At 42.9% G+C, this 14,083-nt stretch overlaps 1 protein-coding gene across 1 annotated transcript; it reads left to right on the top strand.

Annotated features, from left to right (window-relative positions):
- The first annotated feature begins 148 nt into the window (after positions 1-148).
- Positions 149-13,594, top strand: MDH2 (malate dehydrogenase 2). The gene is made up of 9 exons (XM_030536493.1): positions 149-296; positions 4,741-4,909; positions 5,791-5,874; positions 7,633-7,742; positions 8,515-8,640; positions 9,307-9,384; positions 10,742-10,841; positions 11,729-11,880; positions 13,287-13,594. The coding sequence occupies exons 1-9, from the start codon at positions 225-227 to the stop codon at positions 13,416-13,418; spliced, it is 1,023 nt and encodes a 340-aa protein (XP_030392353.1). The 5' UTR covers positions 149-224; the 3' UTR covers positions 13,419-13,594.
- The last annotated feature ends 489 nt before the right edge of the window (positions 13,595-14,083 follow it).

Raw genomic sequence — 14,083 nt, 5'->3', positions numbered from 1 at the left:
GTCTCACCTCCTGGTTGCTACGCTGCGACGCACGGCCGTAACCAAGGCTGACGTCAGTTGGGAACCACCCCTTGCCCAGCTCTCGCGATCCTTTGTCGGGCGTACTCTCGGCCCGGGCGTGCCTTGAGCGGGAAATCTCGCGGTGCTTCGGGCCGGCTCTCTCGCGTTGCTGGTTGCGCGCTCGCTGTGGTGGAGGTCGTTGGAGTCACTGTCCCGGGCCCGTCATGCTGCTCGCCCGCCTCAGCGGCCCCTCCGCCGCCGCCGCGCTCCGCAGGGGGATCGCCACCTCGGCGCAGGTACCGGCCGGGCGGGGCCCGAGGCCTGCCCTGCCCTGCCCAGCGCCCCGCTCCCCTCCCCGGCGCTGGCCGCGCAGGGGAGCGGGGCCCGGCGCTGGCCGCGCAGGGGAGCGGGGAGGGGAGCGGGGCCCGGCTGTGGCCGCGCAGGGGGAGGGGAGCGGGGCCCGGCTGTGGCCGCGCAGGGGAGCGGGGAGAGGAGCGGGGGCCGGCGCTGGCCGCGCAGGGGAGCGGAGCCTGGCGCTGGCCCGGCTCTGGCCGCGCAGGGGAGCGGGGAGGGGAGCGGGGCCTGGCGCTGACGCGCAGGGGAGCGGGGCCCGGCTCTCCGCCCCCGCGTGCAGCCGGGGGGTGCGGGCCTGGCGCTGCGGGCGGGCTGCGCTTTGCTGTGCGCACGGGGAGTCTCTGGAACCCTCCCCGGACCCGACTGTTGGGGGGAAGGGGGGGTTCCCCGTGCGGCGCCTTTCCCCCGGGGGGGCGCAGCTGCTCTCCCTCCTCGGCCAGGCAGCCCCACCTGGGCCCCGGCGAGCGCTGGCTGGAGGCAGCCCCCACCCCTCTCCAGAGGGGGAATCGAGGCGCAGCCCGGGGGGTGACTTCCCCAAGGTCACACAACACATCCGAGCCCTGACGGCGGGGCCACGCTCCCTCCAGCTGCATCACTCGCTTCTCCACCCTTCTCCCACTTTAGGCGGGGTCGCAGGTGCCAGCGATTCTTCCCCACGCCTTGTGGCCCCCTGGTGTGAGTTTGTAGGTTTTAGACATCAGGCTTTTTCTCTTTAAATCTCTCTTGACACTTTCCATCATCCCTTTGGTCCTGCTCATCCGTTTCTGCTGTCCTTCCCATGCTTTCTTTACTTGTTGCCTTTCCCCCATTCTTGTCATATGTTGAGCCTATCTCAAGTGTGTACTGTCCCGCCTGTCTCCCCGGAGATAAATCAGATCTGTTAAAATGGAGTCTTTTCAATATAACTCTCTCCGCTGATGGCATATGTAGACAGTTACAGTGTTACTCTGCTTGTTAAATTTAATACTTATGTTTAAATGAAAGTATTAACTTGAGAAACAAGGTTGATGAGTTAATGCCTTTTATTGGACCAACTGTGGTGCAATAAAGCTCTGTATGGCTTGAAAGCTTCTCTTTCACCAACAGAAGTTGCTCCAATAAAAGATATTACGGCACTCACCTTGTCTTTCTAATATTCTGGGACCAGCATGGCTTCAACAACACTGTAACCAAGTATTAATTTATTCAAGTTGGATCTCATGTTAAATAGTTACTACAAACAACAGAGCAGATTAGAAGTGGGTCAGAAACCATGAAATACTGGAGTGAAAGATGGGGCATATTGGGCATCTTTAGGTGTCCAGCAACATAAATAGTTGAAGGTATTAATTTTTGTGACACTAGGCCACAAAACAAATGTGCCATTCTGCTCTCTCCCTTTGGTTATTCACTTCTGATCAGGAGGGAAGTCAACTCTCATTGGTCAGATGTAGCTGGTAATCAGCAAGTGTGTGGCAACTGACTAATGACAACATTTAATGGAGTTGAGAGAGAGAGAGTGGTATTGATTACTTCCATCGTTTCCTGAACATAAGCATCTAATTGTTTCAAAATAGTGATGAGAATTAGGGGTGGAGGCTGCAGATTACATGAATAAATTGATTTAAATAGAACTCCAGCCTCCCCCCCAATACCAGAGTCCAATTGCTTTCTATCTTAAGTAAATAATTTCTCAATGGTAAAGTGCTCATTTAAGAGGACTGTGTCATAATTGCAAGAGAATATAAAGGTGATTGTGTAAAGGGGGGTTAATAACAGAAACATTCAAATATCATACTTAAAAATCAACTCACTGCCTATCTGTTTTCTCATGACTTCAAGTCATTTAAGAGATTTAGAAGACTTCTTCCCCTAAGTGTGATTTCAAATAATACAGACTTGAGGTTCATTGGTCACTTCATAGCAGTGCACTGCCTATGACCATTGCTAGATTTTGATCTTTGTGGGAGAGACCATTTATGCAAAATTTTACTTCAGTAACAAGCAGGTTGGATTATTGCCAAAGTGAATACACTTTTGGAAAAATAGTCTAATTACTGTTTTGTCACAGTGATATAGTCTTCTCCCATTAAAGATAGAACCACTTAAACAGATTTTTCAAAGGGACTGAAGAGTTTAGGTGCCCAATTCCCATTGATTCTTAATGGAATTTGGGGTCCCAACTCCTTTAGGCCCATTTGAAAATCCCAGTTTTAAACATTAGTCATTAAAGCTACATGATTTATGTACTGAATCAGTACATTCATTTTAAAGGAGCAGTGATTCCCATGTACCTTAGAAGAAAGTTTAGTTACTGATAGTTATATTGCTATTAAACTTCAACTACATTTAATCTTTCTTCTAAAAATATGCACATGAAGCAGTGCAGAGGTGAGAATGCAAAACTTCATTTTTGGCAACCCTTATGAGTCAGAAACTACCTCTGAAAAATGCAGCAGGTAACCTAGTCTAAACAATAAGTATTAATGAATATTCACTCTCTGCAATCTAAGTGGATAACTTCTTAATCAGGAGCCAAGAGTTCTGCATGGCAAAAGCTAACTGCTAAAATTAGAATCTTCTGTATAATTCAGATTTCCGTTTTGAAGCAGTAGTGCTAAGCACACTCATTCAAGAAATCTATCCAAAGACTTGCACTCAGCTTTTATGCTAACCCGTGCAACCTGATTGCTGGTTAGGAGCATACCTTTGTGTGTTAATGTACTGCTTGTTAAAGGCTCAAAATGGTCAATCAGGCATAGTAAAAGTCCTCTAGTCACAGAAGATGGTACAGCAAGGCAGTATGGGTGTTCTCTCTCGCTGCTTTCTCAGTATGTCTTCATCCTGATCTAGTGCTGTCAGATGGCAGTTTAGTTACGTGACTTGGGTTTCATCAGCTAGCAATCTATTGTAGAGGATCGAGACTTCATAATGATTCACTGGACTATACCATTTTAATGCTGCAGTTAAGTGGTTCCTGCCACTCCAGTGGCAAAAGTGATGCAAAGCTTATTTGAAAACACAGGAATTTAGCTGCCACATCTCAGGATTTTTCTTCACTGGATTGTTTGAACTATAACTCAAGATTTTCCCCTAACGCAACTCCTGTCCACAAACACATCTAGCTTGATCATGGTGCTTTAAGCTAGAGCTGTCTGACCCTGTTATGGAGGGGGAGTTGAAGCCCAAGTGCTGCTAACACTGGAACTGGTAATGCAATGGAGATGCAGCAGCTCAAGATACAACTCATCAGCTGCTAATCCAATAAGTAGCTGAAACAGCCTGCAGCATGGTCGCTCACTCAGCTAGCTTAGGAGGAAAGCAGATTCTTTCTTCTAATATTGGCAGCTAAAACTGGAATAGCCACGGAATTGTGTATCCCTAATAAACCAGAAGGTCGGCTCATAGCTAGAGCCCTACAAAATTCATGGTCCATTTGGTCAATTTCATGGCCGTGAGATTTTAAAAATCATAAATGTCATGATTTCAGGTATTTAAATGTGAAATTTCATGGTGTTGTAATTGTAGGGGTCCTGACCCAAAAAGGAGCTCTCTGTGTGAGTCACAAGGTTATTGTAGGGGGGGTTGCAGTACTGCTTCTCTACTTCTGCACTGTTGCTGGCAGCAGCACTGCCTTCAGAGCTGGGCAGCTGGAGAGTGGCGGCTGCTGGCTGGGAACCCAGCTCTAAAGGCAGAGCCATGGCCATCAGCAGCAGCACAGAAGTAAGAGTGGCTTGGTATGGTATCGCCACCCTTCCACTCTGCTTCTGGCAGAGTGCTGCCTTCAGAGCTGGGTGCCTGGCCAACAGCCGCTGCTCTCCAGCCACCTAGCTGTGAAGGCAGTGCAGAAGTAATACTGTGACCCTCCTTCAATAACTTTGTAATCCCCCTGCAACTTTCTTTTGGATCAGGGCCCCAGTTTGAGAGAGATTGGTCTTCTCCCATCAAATTTGTACAGTACAGGGTAAAAGCACACAAAAGACCAGATTTCACAATCCATGATGTGTTTTTCATGGCCACGAATTTGATAGGGCCCTACTCCTAGCAGAGTTCTGGATGGCATTTTTCATGGGGAGGGTGGGGCGGAAATTTCCAAATTGAGGGACAATGGTTTATTTGAGTACCTTTCCTTACTGAAAAGAATCCAGCTTTGAAGAAGCATGCATCTTTTAAATGTCTGTCTAATCTCTCCAAAGACTTGCTACTGATACTCCCTTTAAGAAATTACGTTTTCCATAAGAGTTTAGTTTTGAATCCATTTTGCCCGCTGTCTGGTTTAAAAACAAAGCTCAGCTGAGACAAATAGAGCTCTTCAAAAATCAGAAGCAAACTAAGTGTGATGAAGGCTCCAAAGCCATTACTGTGTAACTACTAAAAAAATATCTGTGTCCTTTCTTTTCTCCTCAGAGCAATGCTAAAGTGGCAGTGCTTGGTGCCTCTGGAGGGATTGGCCAACCTCTTTCCCTTCTACTGAAGAATAGCCCCTTAGTGAGCAACCTCAGCCTGTATGATATTGCTCACACCCCTGGCGTTGCAGCTGACCTCAGCCACATTGAGACAAGAGCCAATGTCAAAGGTATTGTAAGTCATTATTATCTGAGGCATATTACTGTGCACACAGAGGTCCTAGATTGAAATGATTCTTACTATGTGTTGTGTAGGGGATATATATATATATATATAATGTGGGGAACTACTTGTCTTTTATAAATAATTAGATTCCTGTTAACTTGAATCTGAAACTGGAAATAGCTTATTTCTCCAAATAACTTCTCAGAACAAGATTTAAATAGATCATCTGTACCTACTTTTTCTTTTTTTTGTTTTTGTTTTTAGTCCACTGAATAACTGTTTCTGATTAGTGTGAAAGTTCACACTGGCTACCAGAATAAATTCAGTAAAAATTTTGAGAAACTTTAGACTTTAGCTAGCAGCTGTATTTTCTTGTGTTGATAAACTCAGAACTTTGTAAGAAAATACAGTTACCGTAGTGTAGCTCTTTGAGAGAGCCTGTCTGAATCTACACTCCTAGAATGCATCTCCCAACAGTGTGGCTTGATACAGGTACTCTCAAAGAAAAATTCTATCTAAACTTTCGCTTTTACAATATATTTACTCTTCTGGTTTCCATTTCATTTATAGAGTTTGTTGTTATCAAAGGAGAAAGTTTTGCTTACTGCTTGGTGGGAGGCATAGGGATTTGTTTTGATTCATGGAATATAATTGCAAACATTTCTTCTGAGGACAGAGGTATTTGCATATTAGATTGAGTCCCTCTAGTAAAATTCAGCCATTCTCATTCTAAGGATGAAATTAATATTGAAGGTGAAGGCTATATTAAAAATTAACATGGATATCCTTAAACATACAGTTTCATACGCTACTAAATTTGATTTGGACAGTTTAATCTTTCACTGGAACAGTGAAATGTATAGTTATCTGGATCTTCCATTGCAGGTTTTATTGGGTCTGAGCAGTTGCCAGATTGTTTGAAGGGCTGTGAAGTTGTAGTTATTCCTGCAGGAGTCCCTAGAAAACCAGGTAGGTCTTAATTTTATTGAACGTAGCACTCTAAAATGTTTGGATTATTGTGGTAAGGCCTGAAATGCTACACCATTACTTCTTCAAGTCTCTTAGAAGATCATCTTGGGCTTAGAGCACTGGATGGACTCTGACATTTGGGGTCTGTTTCTGGCTGTGCCATAGAATTCCTGTGAGACATTAGGCAATCTGTTTCCAAGTTCCTCATCTGTAAAAGGAAGGTATACACCTGCAAGGTAGACAAGTATTTAATGAATTATTGAATATATGAGGCACTCATGCTAGAGTTATGAGCATTATAGAAAAGCCCATAAAGGCTTCATGCTGAAATAGTACTGATGGACGTTCCAGGAACAAAACTTCATTGTATCCTGCTGGTAACTGGGACTAGAGACCAGTCTTGAGAGCATAAAAATTAATGCAGTACTGGCACTTTTATAGTACTATCCCTTCAGAAGATCTGAGAACTGTACAAATATTAATGAAGTTCACAAAACCCTTGTGACGTATTACCTGAATTTTACAAATGAGTGGAAATTGCCTTTTCTTTGTTGGTGTTTGGGGTTGTGGGTGTGGTCTGTTTTGTTTGTTTCTAAAGTCATACAGGGAGTCTGTTCACAGTTCTGCTATATAAACCCGGACTTCTTGACTCTAAATCTTGTTCTTAAACCGTTGTGTTAGGAACGTAATAAGTAGTGTGGAAGAACATAAGAATGGCCATACTGGGTCAGATCAGTGGTCCATGTAGCCAATTATCCTTTCTTCTGACAGTGGCCAGTGCCAAATGCTTTGGAGGGAATGAAAAGAATGGGGCAATTTAAGTGATCCATCCCCTCTTGTCCAGTCCTAGCTTCTGGCAGTCAGAGGATATGGGGCATCCGGAGCACAGGGTTTCGTTCCGTTACCATCTTGGCTAATAATGGCCGTCTTCCTGGAAAACGTACTAATTCTATTTTTTAACCTAGTCATACTTTTGGCCTTCACAAAGAGGGCTGTGGCACCCATAAAGAGCAGAGTATCCATATTTGACTCTTAATGGCAACATACTACAGTGATAAGGGACTTTTAAGTACCCAGATACATACAATGGGGGTAAAAACTGTGCATCTGCCCCTACATTGTGCACTCTTCTTTGAATGAGTGCCCTGACTGGTATTTCTCCAGACTGATGTGATAGTAATACATTAGGCTGCTGTCTGTATCACCTGTGGCACCTGCTCCCAAGGCCAGTAGGTAGTCAAGCATATTTCAGGAGTGAGAATTTTTGAATGTCTACGCTGTGGAGACTACCAGCAGAACTACATTGTCATAGCTATGGTGACATAGCCCTGTCGTGTAGACACAACCTGCACCAGTTGAATGGACTTTCCATTGCTGTAGGAACACCATCTCTCCAAGACATCTATGCCGGGAGTTAGGTTGGCATAGCTACATCGGTCAGGAATGTGGACTTTTCTTACCCTTGACCAGTGTGGCTATGTTGACCTAACTTTTCAGTGTATAGCAGGCCTAAGTCTCTTACTAGTTTAAGCTGGGTGTAAGGGATAACCTTGACATTAGCCTTGGAGGACGTGAATTGCCTTCTCGGAAGTGGAGAGTCTCCAGTCAGCGGAAGTAAGCAGGAATTCGGTGGGGTCTGACACAGCACTGATGTCTCCTGGTGGTATCATTTGAGTAGGGCATGCTCACATTCCTGACCACTGTAATGGGAGCAACTTGGTTAACTTCTGGAATAATATTCAAATTGTTGATTCCCAGGTATGACCCGTGATGACCTGTTCAACACCAACGCTACCATTGTTGCAAATTTGACGACTGCTTGTGCCAAGCACTGTCCAGAAGCCATGATCTGCATTATTGCTAACCCGGTAAACATTGTCTGGGAGACTCTGGATACATAGTGGAGAGAAGCTAAGGGACTAGCAACGTTAGTTAACTGACTGTATTAACAAGCCAAGAATTCATTTTGTACCATCCTTTTAACATATTTTCCAATCTTGTCGTGACTGAAAACAAATTGGCTAGAATTAGATTTCCAAGTTCATGTTTAAGTCATGTGAATATGACCAGTTCCATAGGTATAAAATGGTATAGAGGTCCTGAACAAATAAATATGGAGTACACCCACAAGAGACAGCTACACAGGTTTTATATGTTTACCAGTAAATTAGTCTGCTTTAGAGGCTTTGGTTCTTTAACATGCAGCCCTTCATAACATAAATGAACCAGTAAAGGTCTTGATCCAGGCTTGATGAAGTATTTCAGCCAGTCTGAGTTCTGCTCTTCAGTTTAGTTATTGACAAAGTTTTTGAATAAATCGTTTGCTGAATGCATTTTACACAGGAAAACTGCACACTAGTGTGTACGGAGGCATTTGAGCACTACCGGCAGCTTGCTTTTGTATTAAAATTTGCGATAGTACAGTAAAAATGACATCAGAGGTATTGTAAAGAGGTTCACTCTGTATCCTGTTAGTGAGATCTGATTATATTATAATTTTCTCTAAACTAAAGCTCAGTTTTGTAATGATTGTTTTGTTTATGATATTTACATGGTAAGGGTTTGTAAACCTGTTAACTTGATAAATAGCTATTAAAGTATTAGAGTGGTAATGCATGCCTACCTGCTTCTCAATTATAGGTAAATTCTACCATCCCAATAACCTCTGAAATTTTTAAGAAGCATGGGGTTTATAATCCCAACAGAATCTTTGGTGTTACCACACTGGACATTGTCAGAGCAAATACTTTTGTGGCTGAACTTAAGGTAGGTTGTAATCTTCCTGCTTCAATGGATTTGTCACTGTGAACCTTTATCATTTATGTTAGCAATGCTCTTTGTCATAAACCATGAGTGGTCTCGGATTCCTGAAGAACTGGAGGATGGGGGATATGATTTGATATTTCCAGACTTTGGATAGTCTGAAGACAGGGTCTCTGTCTTTCATGGTGCAGTTGTATTCAGAAGAGAATTTCCTAGCTGCACCTTGAGACTCTGAGCCACATGTTTACCTTACTGACTGGCATTTTTACTCCTGCTACTGCAAGAGTCCAATGCAACTGTGGAAGGGTGAGCTGGTTTCTAACATGCCCCACTAAGCAACAGACTTGTTGCAGGATGTTGTTGTCTCGTAGAAGAACAGCTTGACTTTCGTACGCCAGGTGGAGTTTGTAGTGCTGGCATTTCAGTTCATTTATAAAAGCCTAGTGAGAGTAAGGTCACTGGGATAACAAGCAGATTTCTATGATGTGGTTTTAATTCATTCTTCAGAATGTGACTAGACTTTAAACTGTTTCCATTATTCTGCACCATGTAGCATTACATTGCAGATGTCTGATTAAATGTCCAGGGCACAGTGTTTCTAAAGGCATACTGGTTTTCTTGCCCAGATGCTTTTAAAAATAATTGCTAAAGCCATGAGTTTTCCTGCAGGGCTTAGATCCAGCTCGAGTAAATGTTCCCGTTATTGGTGGCCATGCAGGGAAGACGATCATCCCTCTGATCTCTCAGGTATGTTACAATAAATACCCAATGTATGGATGTGTTCTGACTTCCCTGCTCCCATTCAGTATTGCATTAGTGTTAATCTGAAATGCTGTTGCTGATATCTCTTTCCAGCTGTCTGTGTGTGCTTGTTCACAAGGGACTGTGTTGTACGATTGGAAACTCATTCTGCACACTTCCAAAGTCCTAAACCTAAGTTCCTCTGACTTTTAAAGCACATAAACTTGTGGCATTTGAGAGTAGACCCTTTTCCTCAAGGAGCTTTTAGTCTGATAGACGAGACCATGGCACATCTGCTTAGGGAAGAGAGCTGGGAGAGATCATTAGTATTTGTATTTCTGTGACGTTCACTAGATTATGTGTATACTTCACAACGGTAAATGAATTAAGCTGCATCCACCTCTGAGCAATGTCAGTAACTGAAGCACAGAGATGAAATGAGTGGCCTAGGGTTGTATGGAGAGTCTTCAGGCAGAAATGAGTAGAAAACCCACATCTGACTCCCAGTCCTTTGCCTGAAACAAAAGTCTTTGAGAAAAAAGGGAAGGAAGGAATCCTGGAAGTGGGTTGTTGAAAGGATAGGAGATGCATGATAGATGAGTGGTAAAAAAACATGATGGGAACAGTAAGGAGAGAGGGCTGGGAATGGGAAGAATTATGCTCAGCTGTAAGTGAGGAGCGTGATTATATAGAGTTAGGAAGGGAAGGTCAGGGATCTGGAGTTTGATGTAGTAAAGAGGTGGGTGGCCACAATGACTGGTAAAGATTTTAGCAGTGCGAGGAGCACATGTGTCAACAGTTGGTGTGGATGGTGACTGTAATAGAACAGAGGACTTTAAGTGTTCAGAATTCTTGTAAACACCAGCAGCAGACAAAGTTTTCAGCATTATGTATCCAGAGACCTTTCCTTGATGTAATCCCCTATGCTAGAGGTGTGGAAACAATTAGCGTATAACTTTGAGAAGTCAAAAGCCTACTGTACCCATTACTCAGAGGGAGGGAGTCTGATGAAAGAGGCTGCAAGATGGGTCTGCTGAGTTCTCTGCCTAGTTCTACCATTAAGCAGCAGTTTGATCTTGGGCGAATCACTTGGTGCGATCTAGCTCTATTTATAATCAGTGAGAGCTTCTCTGGCGCTGATAGCAACTGGATCAGGCTGCATAATGGCTCTACCTATGTCTGAAATGGGGATACTTGTCTGCCTGCTTTGGACGTTGCATATTAACATTTTTAAAGCATTTTGACTGTGCTCTGATAAAAGTTGCAATAAAAATACTGTGTTGGTATTTAGGCCTCTAAAGCATTAAAATGATCATAAAGGGGATGTTGAGATTTCCTGATAACTGATACCTTTCCATTTTAGTGTACACCAAAAGTGGAGTTCCCTCAAGATCAATTGGAAACACTTACAGGGAGAATTCAGGAGGCTGGTACTGAAGTTGTGAAAGCTAAAGCAGGAGCAGGTTGGTTCTTGGAAATGGTTCTGAATCTTAATTGTTTGACTAGTTCTGAGTATGGGCAGTACTCTTTTATATTCCAGAATAAACTGGAAACTACAGGGCAATGTAATGCGTAGGTGTTTGTTACAAAACTTTGCAAATGGGTTAGTGGTGCCAATGGCATATTTAGAAGCAATTCAGTCTTTAAGGTAGGATTAAAAAGTAATCTACTATATGGAATCTACTATTGTGCAAGAACTCTCTTCACCAGCAAATTAAACTTGTCAAACACATACCACTAAAATGGCATGCTAGTGGCCAAAAGTTATTGTTTGGTGTTAGGTTCAGGGCTTTTGATCTTGTGCTATGACATCCTTTGGACTTGACCAGTGCACTGTTAAATATGAACAGTTAAGCACAACTCCTGTCTTTTACTGTTCCCTTCTACTATACAGCTCTTCATTTCTATTTAAAAAAAAAAACTTGCTTATCTCATTGCAGCACAGGGGGAAGTAAGGACCAGCTAGTGCAAATGTGAAAAAACAAGCAGAGGAACTTCACAAAGGAAAAATTATTCTGCTCCTTTTGATATATAGTGCAGTAAAAGGCAACACCCCCTCCCTCCCCCCCTCCAATGTAACCTCTTTAAAAGAAAAGATGCCCTTGGTGTGTTGGCGACAGGTTCTGATGCTTCTGAAGTATTTAAAATATGTAATCATAAGCTCAGAAGATATTGTGGCAGCCACCTAGCCCAAAAAGTGCCACTGTTATTCAAATGGCAGAGACTGTAAACCAGTTTCCTTCCTACACTAGTACTAACTTCTCAATTGGGCATAAAGTTTAAATAACAAGTGTATAAGTCCATAGCACTAGGATCTCTAATATTTTTGTTCTGACTCCTGTTTGCACAGGGTCTGCCACCTTATCTATGGCATATGCTGGTGCCAGGTTTGTCTTTTCTGTCCTGGATGCAATGAATGGAAAGGAAGGGGTTATTGAATGTTCCTTTGTTAGATCGGAAGAAACAGAGTGCCCATATTTCTCCACACCTTTGCTACTTGGGGTATGTATCTTAAATGGCAATGCTTTTTAACTGGCATGTTTAATGTAATAAATTGTACTTTATTAAGCAGGAAGGATGTTGCAAAATTAGCTTGCTTGGCTAATGCAACACTTGCTCAGAATGCATTTTAACACTTTGGATACTTGGTTCAGGCTTCTAATAATCATATTCTAATATTTATTTAGAACAGGCAGTGGCCTAACTCATGAAGCTATTTTAATTTCTTATTAAAAATCCCAAGGACTATGGAATATTTTAAACAAATCTGCAATAGCTTTTGCACTCCTGGTGTTTCAACATAACTAAATATGACAAGGGCTTGGCTATTTTAGTAACTTATTTACTCAGGCAAATGCAAACTTCATGTATCAGTTGCTTCCTGCCCTTAGTTCTGCATTTGAATTGACTGGGTAACCAGGTCCTCTACTTTAAATCAGTGTCTCAGCCTGAACTTTTGGTTCCTAGTCACTCTAAATAGGAGGTTGTAGTGTCTCCATTTATGAAGAGCTTTCAGAACATCAGTAAAAGCCCAGTTGTTTGGTCACCTTCACTTAATCTACTGAAATAAATCCTTTATACATTGACTTGTGTGTGTGTGGAAGTCACACTGAGGCTTTCCAACTTCTTCTGGGGTCTGGGAATTGCAGTTTGATGGCCAGTACAGATGCTGGGTTAAGAATTGTGCTGTGGCCTTTGGAAGTGATGTAAGAGATTTGTAGTGTCGTTAAAACACAGTAGTGCAATTTATTTTATGTGGACTATGTAAAGAGAAGCTTTTGAGGCAACAAAAACAAAGGTGAGCTTCAGTCCTTGACGGAAGGAATGACCTGCTGACAGCGTTAGGGTATACTTGCTCTGAGTAGACAGAAGCAAAGGCTGCATTGAAATAAGTGGGCCGGGAGGTCAAATACAGGATGGTAGTCTCTAAACTCTGAGCTCTAGAAAGCTAGAAGGGTAACTTTGAAATAGACTTGAAAATTCATTGGAAGTCACTGATGAAAATGTATGATGGTCGTCTTCCTCCAGAGTAAATTTCATGTCCTTGGACTGGTGTGTGGCTTTAGGAAAACAACAACACCACACTTGAGGGGAAGAAGTGAAAGCACCAAAGGAGCTGATCTCTGAGCTCCTCTTCTAGGAATGAGTCCGTCTTAAAATTACACAGGACACACTCTTCCCCGATCCTGACTAGGGGGTAGGAAAATCCTATTGAAATATCGTAGCTACGTTTGAGCTGCTTTTGAGACTCTCCCACAGATATACCAGTTGTAGAGCCCTGAGGAGGAGGAGGGGAAGTTTGTTTTTTAAACCCAAGTTTAACCCTCTGACTAGACACAGGTATGAAAACTATTCCTTGCTAAAGAATGCAATGATTGTGTAACCCTAAAACCCTTCTTCCCTGTCAGAAAAATGGAATTGAGAAGAATCTAGGTATTGGCAAGATCTCTCCGTATGAAGAAAAGATGATAGCCGAGGCCATGGCTGAGCTGAAAGCTTCTATCAAGAAGGGAGAGGAGTTTGCGAAGAGCATGAAGTGAAGAGCGGATAGGGAAGAAGAATCACAGTTTCCTTAATTTATTAAGGCATCATGTCACTTTAAAAGACTCAAGATGCAAAGCACGAGCTTTGATCAAAGTTACTCTGTATTAGTGTATCTGCTCTCAATTGGAATTCTACTCATCAATAAAACAGCCTCCTATTTTTTTTCAGGGTACTCATTGTGGAACTGTCCAATGTGACTTCTGGCTTTCTAAAGCTGGAAATGCTCAAATATGAGAATGGGCAACAGTATTTCAAAGATAACACTTTCAGGTCTCACCCATACTGCAACACTCAGTTATGCTGCCATTTGCCTACTTGATATTCACAAAAACAAGGTCAATCCATCCTTCCACTAAGGGAGCATAGTAACATATGCAGAAGCTGATACTTCATAACTTCTTGAGCTCCTCTTTAGTCAGATTTAGTCTCTGGGAAATCCTGAAGGTCACTTCTGGAGAAATTTTGGGAGCTTCTTGAGTAGATCAACCACCACCCTCTAGAGGAGAGGCAAATGGACTTGGCCAACTGTTGCAACAAGATACGCTCCAGTTAAATTTAAGAGAAATTTTCCAATTGCTTTGTAATATTTCATTCTGTAGCTGCGTCAGGCTTCCCCAGCACAAATCTGCAGGACATCACCTCAAGCTTGGCTTGCAAATCC

This window comes from Gopherus evgoodei, chromosome 17 (genome assembly GCF_007399415.2).
Source record: "Gopherus evgoodei ecotype Sinaloan lineage chromosome 17, rGopEvg1_v1.p, whole genome shotgun sequence".
NCBI lineage: Eukaryota > Metazoa > Chordata > Testudines > Testudinidae > Gopherus > Gopherus evgoodei.
Note: the sequence above shows the minus strand (reverse complement) of the source record. Positions and strands in the feature narration are given on the sequence as shown.

Bases quoted from the DNA above. Each gene is read 5' to 3' on its own strand.
- MDH2 (XM_030536493.1), top strand. From the start codon at position 225: ATGCTGCTCGCCCGCCTCAGCGGCCCCTCCGCCGCCGCCGCGCTCCGC. The intron at 8,641-9,306 runs GTAGGTTGTAAT...GTTTTCCTGCAG, and splicing joins CTTTTGTGGCTGAACTTAAG to GGCTTAGATCCAGCTCGAGT. The intron at 10,842-11,728 runs GTTGGTTCTTGG...CTGTTTGCACAG, and splicing joins GAAAGCTAAAGCAGGAGCAG to GGTCTGCCACCTTATCTATG.